General features: G+C 48.2%; 2 protein-coding genes across 8 annotated transcripts in view; one reads left to right on the top strand and one right to left on the bottom strand.

Moving 5' to 3' along the window:
• sts (steroid sulfatase (microsomal), isozyme S) overlaps positions 1-15109 on the bottom strand; it is a 70505-nt gene that overhangs the window by 53158 nt on the left and 2238 nt on the right. For 2 of the 5 annotated variants that reach the window (XM_087988400.1, XM_087988401.1), the window contains exon 2: positions 11523-11672. In XM_087988400.1, coding sequence (XP_087844526.1) covers positions 11523-11672 — 150 coding nt within the window. Of the gene's footprint in view, positions 1-11522; positions 11673-13769; positions 13982-14536; positions 14794-15109 lie in introns of those variants that run through there. The other 3 variants (XM_087988402.1, XM_043692406.2, XM_043692407.2) reach the window with 3 other exon arrangements.
• pudp (pseudouridine 5'-phosphatase) overlaps positions 14538-15109 on the top strand; it is a 37466-nt gene continuing 36894 nt past the window's right edge. For 2 of the 3 annotated variants that reach the window (XM_087988405.1, XM_087988403.1), the window contains exon 1: positions 14538-14747. In XM_087988405.1, coding sequence (XP_087844531.1) covers positions 14675-14747 — 73 coding nt within the window. In that variant the 5' untranslated portion in view covers positions 14538-14674. The remainder of the gene's footprint in view (positions 14748-15109) is intronic. The other variant, XM_087988404.1, reaches the window with a different exon arrangement.

Below are 15109 nucleotides of genomic sequence, written 5' to 3'. Positions count from 1 at the left end.
GTTAGATTCCACGTTAGGAAGATCCACTGGGGACTTTCCTGAATCACAAAAATCCAGCATCCAAGTTTAGCAGGTAGCAGGGAAGGCAAATCCAATATTGGCCTTTATTTTGATTCTGATCTCTAGCATCTGCAGTCCTCACTTTCTCCTCCTTTATTTCAAAGGGAATGAATATAAATGGAGGGAGATTTTGCTAAAACAATACAAAGCACTAGTCAGAGCACAGCTGGAAAATTGAACAGTTCAGGGCCCCTGTGGATTTTGACCCCGTGCCAGTGAAGGAACGGCGATATATTTCCGAGTCAGGATGGTGAGTGGCTCGGAGGGGAACTTGAAGGGGGTGGTGTTCCCATGTATCTACTGCCCTTGTCCTTCGAGATGGAAATGGTCGTGGGTTTGGAAGGTGCTGTCTAAGGAGCCTTGGTGAATTTCTGCAGTACAGCTTGTAGCTAGTACCCACTGCTGCCATGGTTAATCATTGGTGAAGGGAGTGAATGTTTGTGAATGCAGCACCAATCAAGTGGGCTGCTCTGGCCTGGATTGTGCTGAGCTTCTTGAATTTTGTTGGATTTGCAATCAGGCACATGGAGAATGTTCGTGGAGTCTCCTCCCGTGAATTGCTCACTGTTCACCACCATTCATGACTAGATGTAGCCGTACTGCAGAACATAGATCTGACCTGTTAGTTGTGGGATTGTTTAGCTCTGTCTATTGCTTGTGCTGTTTGGTATGCAAGTAGTTTCGTTTTGTAGCTTCACCAGGCTATGGCCTTATTTTTATGTATGCCTGGTGCTGCTCCTATCATACCTTCCTACATTCTTCATTGAACCAGTGTTGATCCCTTGCTTAACAGTAATGATAGACTGGGAGTTACACCAGCCATGCGTTTGCAGATTGTGTTTGGGTACAATTCTTCTACTATTGTTGGCTCACATCACCTCATGGATGTTCAGTCTTGAGTTGCTCAATTTGTTCGAAGCCTATCCCATTTATGGGCGGCACGGTGGCACAGTGGTTAGCACTGCTGCCTCACAGCACCAGAGACCCAGGTTCAATTCCCGCCTCAGGCGACTGACTGTGTGGAGTTTGCACATTCTCCCCGTGTCTGCGTGGGTTTCCACCGGGTGCTCCGGTTGCCTCCCACAGTCCAAAGATGTGCAGGTCAGGTGAATTGGCCATGCTAAATTGCCCATAGTGTTAGGTAAGGGGTAAATGTAGGGGTATGGGTGGGTTGCGCTTCGGCAGGGCTGTGTGGACTTGTTGCGCCGAAGGGCCTGTTTCCACACTGTAAGTAATCTAAATCTAATCTAATCTAATCTAAACAACATGTTGAATATATTCTCAAGTGAAAGTGGGATTTCATTTTAACAGGGACTGTGTGGTGTCACTGGGAGATGCATCTGCAGCAGGCAGACTGGTGTGGAGTGGTAAGCTATGTTTTCTCCTCTTGTTGGTTCCCTCACTACCTGATCCAGTCCAGCAGCTTGGTTGGTAGTGTTGCTGCCAAGTCACTCTTAGTAGTGGACATTGAAGTCCCCCACTCATTGGACATCCTGTTCCTTGCCAGCCTCAGTGATTCCTCCAAATGTTATTCAACATCAAGGAGTGCTGATTCATCAGCTGAGAGAGAGTCAGCAGGAGGTTTCCTTGTCCATGTATGACCTGATGCCATGGAACTGTACTCCACTGAACCACCACATCTTCTGGCTCTGTGCTGTGGTAGGACAGAGATGGTAATGGGGTGTCTGGGATGTTGTGTATAAGGTACGATTCGAAAGTGTAGGTATCAGACCGTTGCTGGACTGGTCTGTGAGACAACGCTTCCAATGTTGTCACTGAAGGCAGTTTCCTTTTCTAAATGGGCTGTGGTGGGATTTTAACCTGGGACCCCTGAACATTACCAGGGTTTCAGGATTACTAGTCAACTGACAATACCACTTGGCCGTTGTGTCAATAATAGCCAGCTTTCTACCTTATCACACGTGTTGAACAAACAGGATATCAAGCAATCTCAACATGGAAATCAACACTAGTACATGGCAACTTCAGCTTGTTACTCACTGGAAGAAGTCTCCATATTGTTCAGCACCAACCGGCACCTTAGGGCACCATCTGGCAATAGATAAAAGCTTTTGTTCACAATCCTCATGGCACCTCTCCTATACTTTTTGATGCCAATTAGAAGCACAGACTTGCCTTTCATGGTGCACTGACGAGCATTAAAAGGCTTTTTAAAAATGCACTCACAGGACATGGGCATCGCAGGTTGGGCCAGCACTGAGTGCCCATCCCAACCTGCCCTTTTCGGGGGCAGCTGAGAGTCAACCACATTGCTGTGGGTCTGAAGTAGACCTGACTAGATGAGGATGGGAACTTAATGGCAGGTTTCCTTCCCTGAAGGACATGAGTGAGCCAAATGAATATTTTTTCTGAGAATCGGCAATGGCGTCATGCTCTTCATCTTCATGTTCTTCATTCTAGATTTTCTTTTATATTGAATTTAAGTTCCATCATCTGCCTTGGTGGCATTTGAACTTTGGCCCCCAACATTAGCTGAGTTTCTTGATTAATTCACTAGGCCATCGCCTCCCTTCACGGAATATGACAGGGACAGGCACCTAGCTCACAGATTAGACCAGGCTGCATCTCAAGGCTCCTCACTGTTCTCGTAGTGTTCACACACTTAGCACTTAACTGCACTCTCGCAGCATCCATATCTTGTCTGCCATGGTTGTTTGCATGCTGAGTGTGTTGGTCACTTAATAGGTGTGGCACCTTCACCAAGTTGACGCACATGCTATGATTAAGGCTGTGCTGATGAAGGTGTGGCTTTGCAGCTTGGAGCAGTCTGGGGAGACCTCCGGTATAGTCTGGCAGATTGCACCACACCATCCTATGCCCTGTACAACTGCAGCAGGCAGTTGGTGATGTGATAGATGCCTGGGAGCTGGGGGAACGGGAGCTGCTATCTGAGGAGAGGGATGAGAACACTGAGCTGTAGGAAGGTCTCCTTGTTGTTTAAGAGTCCAACTGCATCATGTGCTCTGAACTAGAGAAATCTTGACTAACATCCAGTTCCAGTAGATGGGAGCTGGCTGCAGAAGACCCATCATGGAATGTCAAGACAAGATGTCAGTGTTTGACTTGCATTGTGGTTACAAACTGCAGTCTGTCTTCATCTCCTTTCTGTTCCGTTTAGTGGCCATCAATAAATTTCTGTTTGGAACTGTCCAAATGCTTGTCTGTCTGTGATGTTCTTCTATTGGAAAACAACAAACTGCTGGTCTCCAGTGGGCATTAGAGACAGCATAACAGGGATTCAGAGAGGATGTGGCTAAGAACGGGTGAACTGTATGGCCGAGTGGTTAAACGGCAATGAGATTGAGAAGAGATTGTATGCATGAGGTAGTGTCAGCTGTGCTGGTCACGTATTATGAACAGGTAGATAGTACAGGTAGTACAGACACACCTCACTAGGCTGCTACCAAGTATGGAAGATTGTCTAATGAGGAGAGATTGAGTAGGTTGGGCATTGGAAATTAGAAGCACAGTGGCTCAGTGGTTAGCTATGCTGCCTCACAGCACCAGGGTCCCAGGTTCGATTCCAGCCTCGGGCGGCTGTCTGTGTGGAGTTTGCACATTCTCCCAGTGTCTGCGTGGGTTTCCTCTGGGTGCTCTGGTTGCCTCTCACAATCCAAAGATGTGCAGGTTAGGTAAATTGGCCAAGCTAAATTGCCCATAATGTTAGCTGCATTAGTCAGAGGTAAATGTAGGGGAATGGGTCTGGGTGGATTGCTCTTCGGAGGGTCGGTGTGGACTTGTTGGGCCGAATGGCCTGTTTCCACACTGTAGGGAACCTAATCTAAATCTAAAGTTCTTAGGGGACTTGAGAGGGTAGATGCGGGAAAAAATGTTTCCTGTTGTAGACCAGAGGGCTTATTCTCAGAATAAGGCGTTGTACATTGAAGACAGAGATCAGGAGAAATGTATTCTCTCAGAGGGTAGAGAATTTGTGGAATTCTGACAGGGAAAGGGCAGGAAAATGGAATCAAAGATTCTCAGGACAGTCATGATCTCACTGAATGGCTGAGCAGCCTCGATGGGTTGAATGACCTACTTCTGGTCACTCCTCCATTTAGACATCATGATTGAGAAGCAACAAGTTGGTGCTACATGGAATTTGGGCATAATGTTAAACATAGACCCTGTCTGCCATCACAGGTAGCCATAAAGGATTCTATGATATTTCCAACAAAGAGTGGGCGTGATCTCCACATTGTTGTGGCCACATTTATTACTTAGATTAGATTCCCTACAGTATGGAAACAGGCCATTTGGCCCAACAAGTCCACACCGACCCTCCTAAGAGTAACCCACCCAGTCCCATTTCCCTCTGACTAATGCATCTAACACTACAGGCAATTTCTCATGGCCAATTCACCTGACCTGCACATCTTTGGACTGTGGGAGGAAACCCACGCAGACACAGGGAGAACGTGCAAACTCCACACAGACAGTCGCCCAAGGCTGGAATTGAACCTAGGACCTTGGTGCTGTGAGGCAGCAGTGCTAACCACTGAGCTACCGTGCCGCCCACTGAGGGATTGATTATTTCATTATTACATTGCTGCTTGTGGGAATTTGCACATAATTTGGCTACCATATCTCTTACATTGTACACCCAGGTTTAAAAGTACTTCATTGGCAGTAAGGTTACAACCTGAGACTATGGAAGGAGTGACATAAATGCACATTTTTTTTCCTAATTGTACATCAGGCCATCTTTCTCCATCACATCCCCACCCCGAACCAAGCAAGTTGAGCTTCTTTTTTTCTTTTATTCTCGCATGGAATATTGGAGTTGCTGGCAATTTATTGCCTTTTCTTAATTACCCTGGAACAGATTGGAATGGCCTTGAGAGCCAGAGGGTGGTTAAGAGTCAACTACTACATGGGTCTGGGATCAGGTAGGCCAGATCAGGTAAGGATGGCAGATTACCTCCAGGAAAGGACATTAATAAACCAGATTTACTTTCATGACAATTGACTACGGTTACATAGGCACCATTAGATGAGATTTTATCTTCACAAAAATTCCATGTTTTTTGGATTTACAGTCATAGAGATGTACATCAGAGAAACAGACCCTTCAGTCCAACTCATCCATACCGAACAGATATCCTAAATTAATCTAACCCCATTTGCCAGCATTTGGCCCATATCCCTCCAAACCCTTCCTGTTCATATACCCTTCAAATGCCTTTTAAATGGCGTATTTGTACCAGCCTCCACCACTTCCTCTGGCAGCTCATTCCATACACGCACAACCCTTTGCATGAAAAAACTGCCCCTTAGGTCCCTTTTATATCTTACTCCTCACACCTTAAACCTACATCCTCTAGTCTTTGACTCTGCTACCCTGGGGAAAAGACCTTGTCTATTTATCCTATCAATGCCCGCCATGATTTTATAAACCTCTATAAGGTCACCGCTCAGCCTACAACACTCCAGGGAAAACAGCCCGAGCCCATTCAGCCTCTCCCTTTTACTCAAACCCTCCAACCACAGCAACATCCTGGCAAATCCTTACTGAACCCTTTCAAGTTTCACAACATCCTCCCTAACCAATTGATTGAATTAAAATTTCATCACCTATTATGATGGCATTGGAATTTATATTCAATAAGCATTTTACCTGCCTATCTAGATTACCAGTCTAATAGACATTGCTACTAGATAGACAGGCAGGAGGCTGGAAGAGCACAGCAAGCCAGACGGCATCAGAAAGTGGAGAAGTTGATTTTTCGGGGTGTAACCCTTCTTCAGGGGTGTTGACTTCTCCACCTCCTGATGCCTCCTGGCTTGCTGTGCTCTCTCAGCCTCCTGCCTCTCTATCTTACATTCCAGCATCTGCAGTTTTTTTATCTCTAACCAAGACATTACTACGCCATCACCTCGTGTGGCACAGTGGCTAGCGCTGCTGCCTCACAGCATCAGGGACCCGGGTTCAGCTGTCACCTATTCCGCCATTAGCCATGCGGCTAATACAGCTGCCACCCCCACGCTGATTGATGATGTCACTTCTGCCCCCATCATGGCCACTCCCACAACCACTTCCACCCCTCACAATTCCTCATGCATCACACGTGACTCACTTCCGCCCCTCACATCATCGCTGATGCCACATGCTCAGTGACTTCTGCCACCCCTACTGCCGTTGTCACCACCACTTCCGCCCCCACCAGCGGCACTCACCTGCATTCTGCTGACATGCCCCTCATAGAACCCACTGTCACTATCCCCACCCCCCAGAACCCCGAGGAGAACACTACCCCTGCTCATGACTCCACCCCCATTCCTCCCACCATCACACCCGCTCTGGTTACAGGTTCCGCCCCCACTCCCAGCTCTAAACCCACACCAGATCCGAGCTCCCAGCCGTGCCGAGTTTTCACCAACCCTCCAGACCTTCCCCTCACTGAGGACGAACGATCAGTCCTCAACAAAGGACTCACCTTCAGCCCCCTCTGTCCACGCATCAATGAATTTAATACACACCGTGACATCGAACAATTCTTCCGTCGCCTCCGCCTCCAAGCTTACTTTCACAATCAGGACTCTCGCCCACCTTCCGAGGACCCCTTTGCCCACCTCCAACACACTGCATCCACCTGGACACTCTGCACTGGCCTATTACCCGCCCTCGACCCCTTCATTTCCAACTGCCGCCGGGACATTAACCGCCTCAACCTGTCGACCCCCCTCCCCCACTCCAACCTCTCACCCTCACAACGCGCAGCCCTCCAATCCCTCTGCTCCAATCCTGACCTCACCATCAAGCCAGCAGATAAAGGGGGCGCAGTGGTAGTCTGGCGCACTGACCTCTACACCGTTGAAGCCAAACGTCAACTCGAGGACACCTCTTCCTACTGCCCCCTCGACCATGACCCCACCCCCCATCACCAAACCATCATCTCCCAGACCATACAGAACCTCATCACCCCAGGAGATCTCCCACACACAGCTTCCAACCTCATAGTCCGGGAACCCCGCACTGCCCGGTTCTACCTCCTTCCCAAGATTCACAAGCCTGACCACCCTGGCCGACCCATTGTCTCAGCATGCTCCTGCCCCACTGAACTCATCTCTACCTACCTTGACACTGTCCTATCCCCCCTAGTTCAGGACCTCCCCACATACGTTCGAGACACCACCCACGCCCTCCACCTCCTCCAAGACTTCCGTTTCCCCGGCCCTCAATGCCTCATCTTCACCATGGATATCCAATCCCTCTACACCTCCATTCGCCATGACCAGGGCCTCCAAGCCCTCCGATTGTTCCTCTCCAGACGTCCCCAACAGTACCCTTCCACCGACACTCTCATTCGTTTGGCCGAACTGGTCCTCACCCTTAACAATTTCTCCTTTGAATCTTCCCACTTCCTCCAGACCAAAGGTGTAGCCATGGGCACATGTATGGGCCCCAGCTATGCCTGTCTCTTTGTTGGCTACGTAGAGCAGTTGATCTTCCGTAATTACACCGGCACCACTGCCCACCTCTTCCTCCGCTACATTGATGACTGCATTGGCGCCACCTCGTGCTCCCGTGAGGAGGTTGAGCAATTCATCAACTTCACCAACACATTCCACCCTGACCTTAAATTTACCTGGACCATCTCTGACACCTCCCTCCCCTTCCTGAACCTCTCCATCTCCATTAATGACGACCGACTTGACACTGACATTTTTTACAAACCCACCGACTCCCACAGCTACCTGGATTACACCTCTTCCTACCCTACCTCTTGCAAAAATGCCATCCCGTATTCCCAATTCCTCCGCCTCCGCCGGATCTGCTCCCAGGAGGACCAGTTCCACCACAGAACACACCAGATGGCCTCCTTCTTTAGAGACCGCAATTTCCCTTCCCACGTGGTTAAAGATGCTCTCCAACGCATCTCGTCTACATCCCGCACCTCCGCCCTCAGACCCCACCCCTCCAACCGTAACAAGGACAGAACGCCCCTGGTGCTCACCTTCCACCCTACCAACCTTTGCATAAACCAAATCATCCGCACTGGGATATATTTCCCTCCCCACCCCTTTCCGCCTTCCACCAAGACCGTTCCCTCCGTGACTACCTGGTCAGGTCCACACCTCCCTACAACTCACCCTCCCACCCTGGCATTTTCCCCTGCCACCGCAGGAACTGTAAAACCTGCGCCCACACCTCCTCCCTCACCTCCATCCAAGGCCCTAAAGGAGCCTTCCACATCCATCAAAGTTTTACTTGCACATCCACTAATATCATTTATTGTATCCATTGCTCCCGATGCAGTCTCCTCTACATTGGGGAGACTGGGCGCCTCCTAGCAGAGCGCTTTAGGGAACATCTCCAAGACACCCGCACCAATCAACCACACCTTCCCTGGCCCAACATTTCAACTCCCCCTCCCATTCTGCCAAGGACACGGAGGTCCTGGGCCTCCTTCACCACCGCACCCTTACCACCAGACGCCTGGAGGAAGAACGCCTCATCTTCCACCTCGGAACACTTCAACCCCAGGGCATCAATGTGGACTTCAACAGTTTCCTCATTTCTCCTTCCCCCACCTCACCCTAGTTCTAAACTTGCAGCTCAGCACTGTCCCCATGACTTGTCCGCAATTGTCCTACCTGCCTATCTCCTTTTCCACCTATCCATTCCACCCTCTCCTCCCTGACCTATCACCTTCATCCCCTCCCTCACTCACCCATTGTACTCTATGCTACTTTCTCCCCACCCCCACCCTCCTCTAGCTTATCTCTCCACACTCCAGGCTCACAGCCTTTATTCCTGATGAAGGGCATTTGCCCGAAACGTCGATTTCGAAGCTCCTGGGATGCTGCCTGAACTGCTGTGCTCTTCCAGCACCACTAATCCAGAATCTGATTTCCAGCATCTGCAGTCATTGTTTTTACCTCAATTCCAGCCTCAGGCAACTGTCTGTGTGTGGAGTTTGCACATTTTCCCCATCTTTGTGTGGGTTTGTTCTGGTTTCCTCCCACAATCCAAAGAAGTGGAGGTTAGGTGAATTAGTCATGCTAAATTACCCATAGTGTTCAGGCGTGTGTAGGTTAGGGTTAAATGTAGTGTAATGGGGAATGGGTTTGGGTGGGATACTCTTCAGAGGGTCAGTGTGGACTTGTTGGGCTGAAGGGCCTGTTTCCATGTTGTAGGGATTCCAATTCTAAATTGATTGCCTTTTCTAGTCACTAAATAATTTCCTGTGGATTGATAATAAAGTTCATTCACTTCTTAACTAGTTTTAAAATGTTAAGGGAAGCACAGCAGAATGCTCTCAGACCTGTTGGTTCAGTCAGAGACTGGGTTTAGCAGTACAACAAGTGAGTCCTGCCAACACATTAACTTCCTCCCACTGAAAGCATGCAGATAATCAAAACCAATGCTTCAAATAATACAGATACCACAATGTGCATTTATCTTCTCTCCCACAGCCGCTTATAAAAGACTGTATGTTTTTATTCTGAAGCACAACTCAAAATAATTTGTGATAAGCTCTGTATGACTTTCTACTTTAAACACTTTGTTGCATCTAAGGCAAGCACTTCTCATTTCTGCCTTGCTGCTTGCCAACTTTGAACACTCCTCTCTTGAAGGTGCCAACTTCCATTGTGCAGTAACTCCACTCGTGGCCACTAACCCTCCAACTGCAGGGTTGTACTTCATGCAGCTGACTTGTGCACATAGCTTTGTTTAGAATCTAGCTGTCCACCTCTCTGGAGCTCTGCAGACTCTTGAACAGCAGGATGAAACTTTGACCATTATAGAACATAGAAAAGTACAGCACAGAACAGGCCCTTAGGCCCACGATGTTTTGCCGAGATTTAATCCTAATGTAAACTATAGTAACTCAACCTACGCATCCCTCAACTCACTGCTATCCATGTGCATGTCTAGCAGTCGCTTAAATGTCCCCAATGACTTCGCTTCCACCACCTCAACTGGCAACGCATTCCATGCATTCACAACTCTCTGCATAAAGAACCTACCTCTGATGTCTCCTTTATACCTTCCTCCTAATATCTTCAAACTATTACTTCTCCTACCAGTCAATCCTGCCCTGGGGAAAAGTCTCTGGCTAATGACTCTATCTATCCCTGTCATTATTTTGTCCACCTCGATCAGGTCTCCTCTCTTCCTCCTTCTCTCCAGAGAGAAAAGTACGAGCTTATTCAGCCTTTCTTCATAAGGTAAGCCCTCCAGGCCAGGCAGCATACTGGTAAACCTTCTTTGCACCCTCTCCAAAGCCTCCACATCTTTCCTATAGTAGGGCGACCAGAACTGGACACAATATTCCAAGTGTGGTCTCACCAGGGACTTGTAGAGCTGCAGCAAAACCTCGCGAGTCTTAAACTCGATCCCCCTGAGCATTTCCAAAGCCTCTTGACAAGGGTGGATTTAAATGCTGACTATCCCAAAGCTTTTTGGATCTTGATGCGTACAAAATGAACCCGACATCACAGCGCTGCAGCTGTGGCTCAGTGAAAAATGTTCTTGACTCCTGTGTATAAAGGAAGATAGTTCAATTCCCACTTCAAGAATACGAGCACAAACTCCACTTTGATTTCATTTAAAGAAAGCTGCGCTATCAGGGATCGTTTGATGTGTCATTAAACATTGCTCCTCTCAAACAATTTCACTGCTTGAAAAGGAGCAAGGGAATTCACCTCCAGGCCAATATTTAGTCCCTGAACGAACACCAGAGCAGATTACTTTATCCTTACCACATTGATGCTTATGGGCGCTTGCTGTACACAAATTGGCTGATGTGTTCAGTACACTTCAAAAAAATGATTAGTTACAAAGCAACGTATTGGACAGTTTTCTGATCAATGAGTTAAAGGGTATGGGCAGCTGATAGGAACATGGAGCTAAAGACTCATTCATTTATATAGAATCCCCATTCGGCCTAACAAGTCCACACCAAGTCTCCCACCCAGCCCCATACTCCTACCGTATCCCTGCATTCCCCATGGCTAACACACCTAACCTTCACACCTCTGGACACAACGGACAATTTAGCATTGCCAATCCACCTAACTTGCACATTTTTGGATTGGCGCACCCAGAGGAAACGCACGCAGAGGCGGGGAGAATGTGCAATCTCCTAAGTTGGGTGAATCATCATGACCTTATTGAATGGTGAAACAGGTTCAAGGGGTAAAATAGCAAAAATTTGGTTCTAATTCTTGTATCAAAATCTATCCAGGAATGTCACTCTATAAATTATTTTCTCTTTTATTGTACTATCCGGCCACATTTTAATTATTTACCTATACAGATACAGAGGGAAGCCCTGATTCGATGCCAGTCCATTTACACAGAGCACTTTCCTTGGCCAGTGCTTTCATATGGCCGCCATTGGAAACAGCTACTTTTTGAACACCAGATGCAGGCAGCACAAGCCATTCATAATGACTTTAGTAAAAAGAAAAAGGCGACACATTTAACTTCAAACCTCAGTGTGCTGTTTCCATAACATCCCAGGTCTCCAATTCCAAGGTCATCAGCCATGATGAGGACATAGTTGGGCTGCGAGCTTGCACTTTGCCCCACATTTACTTTTGCCAAGTATAGTAGAAAGAACATCAGCAAGATGTTCATGTTCCTACAAAAAAACAAAACAAAGTCAGTGTGATTAAACATTATACACAGTATGAGAGAGGTTACTGCTGCACAGTCATTTTAGCGAGAGAAAGGGAACAATCTCCTGCAGGAGTGGTGTTCAAGTCTTTGCCGTTGCCAATGCAGGTTGCAAGAAAACTTTCTTCAATCATAGCCAGTTGCTATCACTAACATTTTCAAAGTGGGATTGGGGACTGTATGGAGCATAGCACCAAATTCTCACATGCACCTTAATGTTGTCGCTTATCAGCACTCTTTCTTGCATGGCAAACAGTATCAGGAACCAACAGCTGACTTCCGTACCCAAATCGATGAGATCTTTTGCAATGTTTCAGATCAGTTCAGCATATTCTGAGGGACTGATTGTGGTGTCTATTAATCTGTTCATAAATGTCACAATTTCCAATGAGTAATGTAATTCTTCCTTTTGGAGACAGTTACACATATGGTAACAGCCACCACTTATTCAGTCTATCAGATATGCACGTCTCTCTACTGCTGATTATAGAGTGCTTACATTTAAATCCAAAAAGATTGTGAAATACCATACACCACTTTAGCAGACTGGCCTGATGCGAAAATGTGTGTGAATAAGTTGAAGCTAGCCAATTACCTTTTAAGGAAATGTGACTAGAATCAAACAGTGACTCAACATTGTCATTTACATTAAGTAAAACTCAAACCAGTGCTGAATGGTCTTCCATAAAGGTTAGTTACACCTGTCATGGGTCTACTGAAGTCAGGACTCACCATAACCAATATTGCACAAGCAGACACAGAAGGATGTTGGTGAAGCCTGTTCTGGATTGCTGTGGGCAATTCTGGTTGCTCTGTTATAGGAAGGGTATTATTAAATTGGAGAGGGTTTAGACTGGGACTTTTTTTGCTGGAGCGTTGGAGGTTGAGGGGAGACCTTATTGAGATTGGTAAAATAACAAGAAGCATAGAGAAGGTGAATAGTAAGAAACTTTTCCCTAGAATGGGAGACTTCAAAACTACAGGGCATACTTTTAAGGTGAGAGGAGGAAGTTTTAAAAAGGAAATGAGAGGCACTTTTTTTATACAAACAGAATGGTTCGTGTGTGGAATGAACTGCCAGAGGAATTGAAGATGCAGGTACAGTTCCAACATTTAAAAGACATTTGGATAAGTACAAGGATAGGAATGGTTGGAAGGGATGGGGCCAAACACAGGCAGGTAGGACAAGTTTAGTTTTGGAACATGATCGCTGTGGATCAGTTGGACAGAAGGGTCTGCTTCCATGCAGTACCACTGCATGACCCTACAACCTTACTGATGTGACACAAAAGTGGCAGCGTGATTGCCTGAATTAATACACTGGACATCCCTCAGAAACATGCTCTGAGACTAGATCTTGACAACTGACTGAAGAAACAGGAAGCGGCTCCTAGGAGAGGGTGTAGTCTTGGTCAAAAAGGCTCAGAAGAATTGTTGGTTACCTGCACTGTGCTGAAGCAAAGAGGCAGGAGACAATCACATATCAAATAGCAATCGAATCAATGTGCAAGCAAAAAAAAAAACCCATCCTGAGCTCAGCAGTACCATCGGTGGAAGCTGTCAAGGCAGGAGCTCACTTATCTGCAGTACCTGATGAAGGGCTTTTGCCCAAAACCATAAGATATAGGAGTGGAAGTAAGGCCATTCGGCCCATCGAGTCCACTCCGCCATTCAATCATGGCTGATGGGCATTTCAACTCCACTTACCCGCATTCTCCCCGTATCCCTTAATTCCTTGTGCCATCAAGAACTTATCAATCTCTGCCTTGAAGACATTTAGCGTCCCGGCTTCCCACTGCACTCTGCGGCAATGAATTCCACAGGCCCACCACTCTCTGGCTGAAGAAATGTCTCCACATTTCTGTTCTGAATTTACCCCTTCTAATTCTAAGGCTGTGTCCACGGGTCCTTGTCTCCTCGCCTAACGGAAACAATTTCCTAGCGTCCACCTTTCCAAGCCATGTATTATCTTGTAAGTTTCTATTAGATCTCCCCTTAATCTTCTAAACTCCAATGAGTACAATCCCAGGATCCTCAGCCGTTCCTCATATGTTAGACCTACCATTCCAGGGATCAACCATGTGAATCTCCCGCTGGACATGCTCCAGTGCCAGTATGTCCTTCCTGAGCAAACGTCGATTTTCCTGCTCCTCCAATGCTGCCTGACCTGCTATGCTTTTCAGGCACCATTCAAATCTTGACTACCTGCTGCTCCTTGGATGCTGCCTGAACTGCTGTGCTCTCCAGCACCACTGATCCAGAATCTGGTTTCCAGCATCTGCAGTCATTGTTTTTACCTGCAGTATCTGTCTGCCTTACCTGCGCAGGTAGCCCCGCCTCTCAGACATACCCCGCCCACCACTATCTGACCACACCCTCTCCATAGGCCCCGCCCCCCACACAGATAGTCTAGCCTCCGCCGACAGCCACGCCCCCACCCCACCATGGCCACGCCTTCTTCACCACTGGCCCCGCTCCTCACACCCATTAGACCACGCCTCCTTCAACCACACGGCCACGCCTCTATCGTCCAGCCCCACCCTTCATCCTGAACCAGTCGCCACGCCCCTTCATTCTCTAGTCACGCCCACCCCGCCCCTCAGATAACCCCCGGCACCCTGACCACGCTCCGAATGATAGCCCCGCCCCGAGGCCGGCAGATGGTGGCCGACTGAAACCAGACCCGGAGTTGGAAGGGAAGCCTCCGACAGTTTCGCTCATTCGTTTTAGGACCAGCTAGGACAACAGCGGTGCCGAATGGATGGAGGATACCGTTCTCTTCAGAACATAGTATTAAGGTGCTCGACAAACCAAGATATTAATCCCTACCCTTTTATTATGTTTGGGGCTGGAAGGATGATTTATCAGTCTTCGGAATGTATTTTTCGGTGAAGGTGGATTTTATGGCTCACATCCCCTGGATGGTAACTCTGGGAAGCTGATCGTCGGCCCTCGGTTCCTCTGGAAATGGCGGCGAGATGTACAACAGACTTCAAGCCGGTTAGTCATGTCATCTTTGACATGGACGGCCTCCTCCTGGGTCAGTGTCCGCTTGTCGCCGCGCTCCGTCCCTTCACAGCGTCAACACGTTGCTGACCGCACCCGATCCCTACCCGCTCACCCATCACTAACTCACAGTCGGTTCACCCCGGCCCCGCCCACTGCCCTCCGGCCTGTCAGTTACCCTGAGCCCCGCCCACTCAGTGAGCTGTCAAACGCACCGGGCTCCTCCCTCTGCAACCCGGCCGTCAATCACCAAGGGACCCGCCCACTGCCACCCATTGCCCTGAGTTCCGCCCACTCACACCGAAACCCGTCCACGGCCACCCGGGCCACGCCCAGGAGTCAAGCTGTCAATCATCAGCCGGACCCCGCCCCCGGCACGCCGAGCCCCGCCCCCGG

This window comes from Chiloscyllium plagiosum, unplaced genomic scaffold (assembly GCF_037043375.1).
Source record: "Chiloscyllium plagiosum isolate Xiang-an unplaced genomic scaffold, Cpla_swu_hap1 HiC_scaffold_6, whole genome shotgun sequence".
Taxonomy (NCBI): domain Eukaryota; kingdom Metazoa; phylum Chordata; class Chondrichthyes; order Orectolobiformes; family Hemiscylliidae; genus Chiloscyllium; species Chiloscyllium plagiosum.
This window is presented reverse-complemented; position numbering and strand designations above follow the sequence as displayed.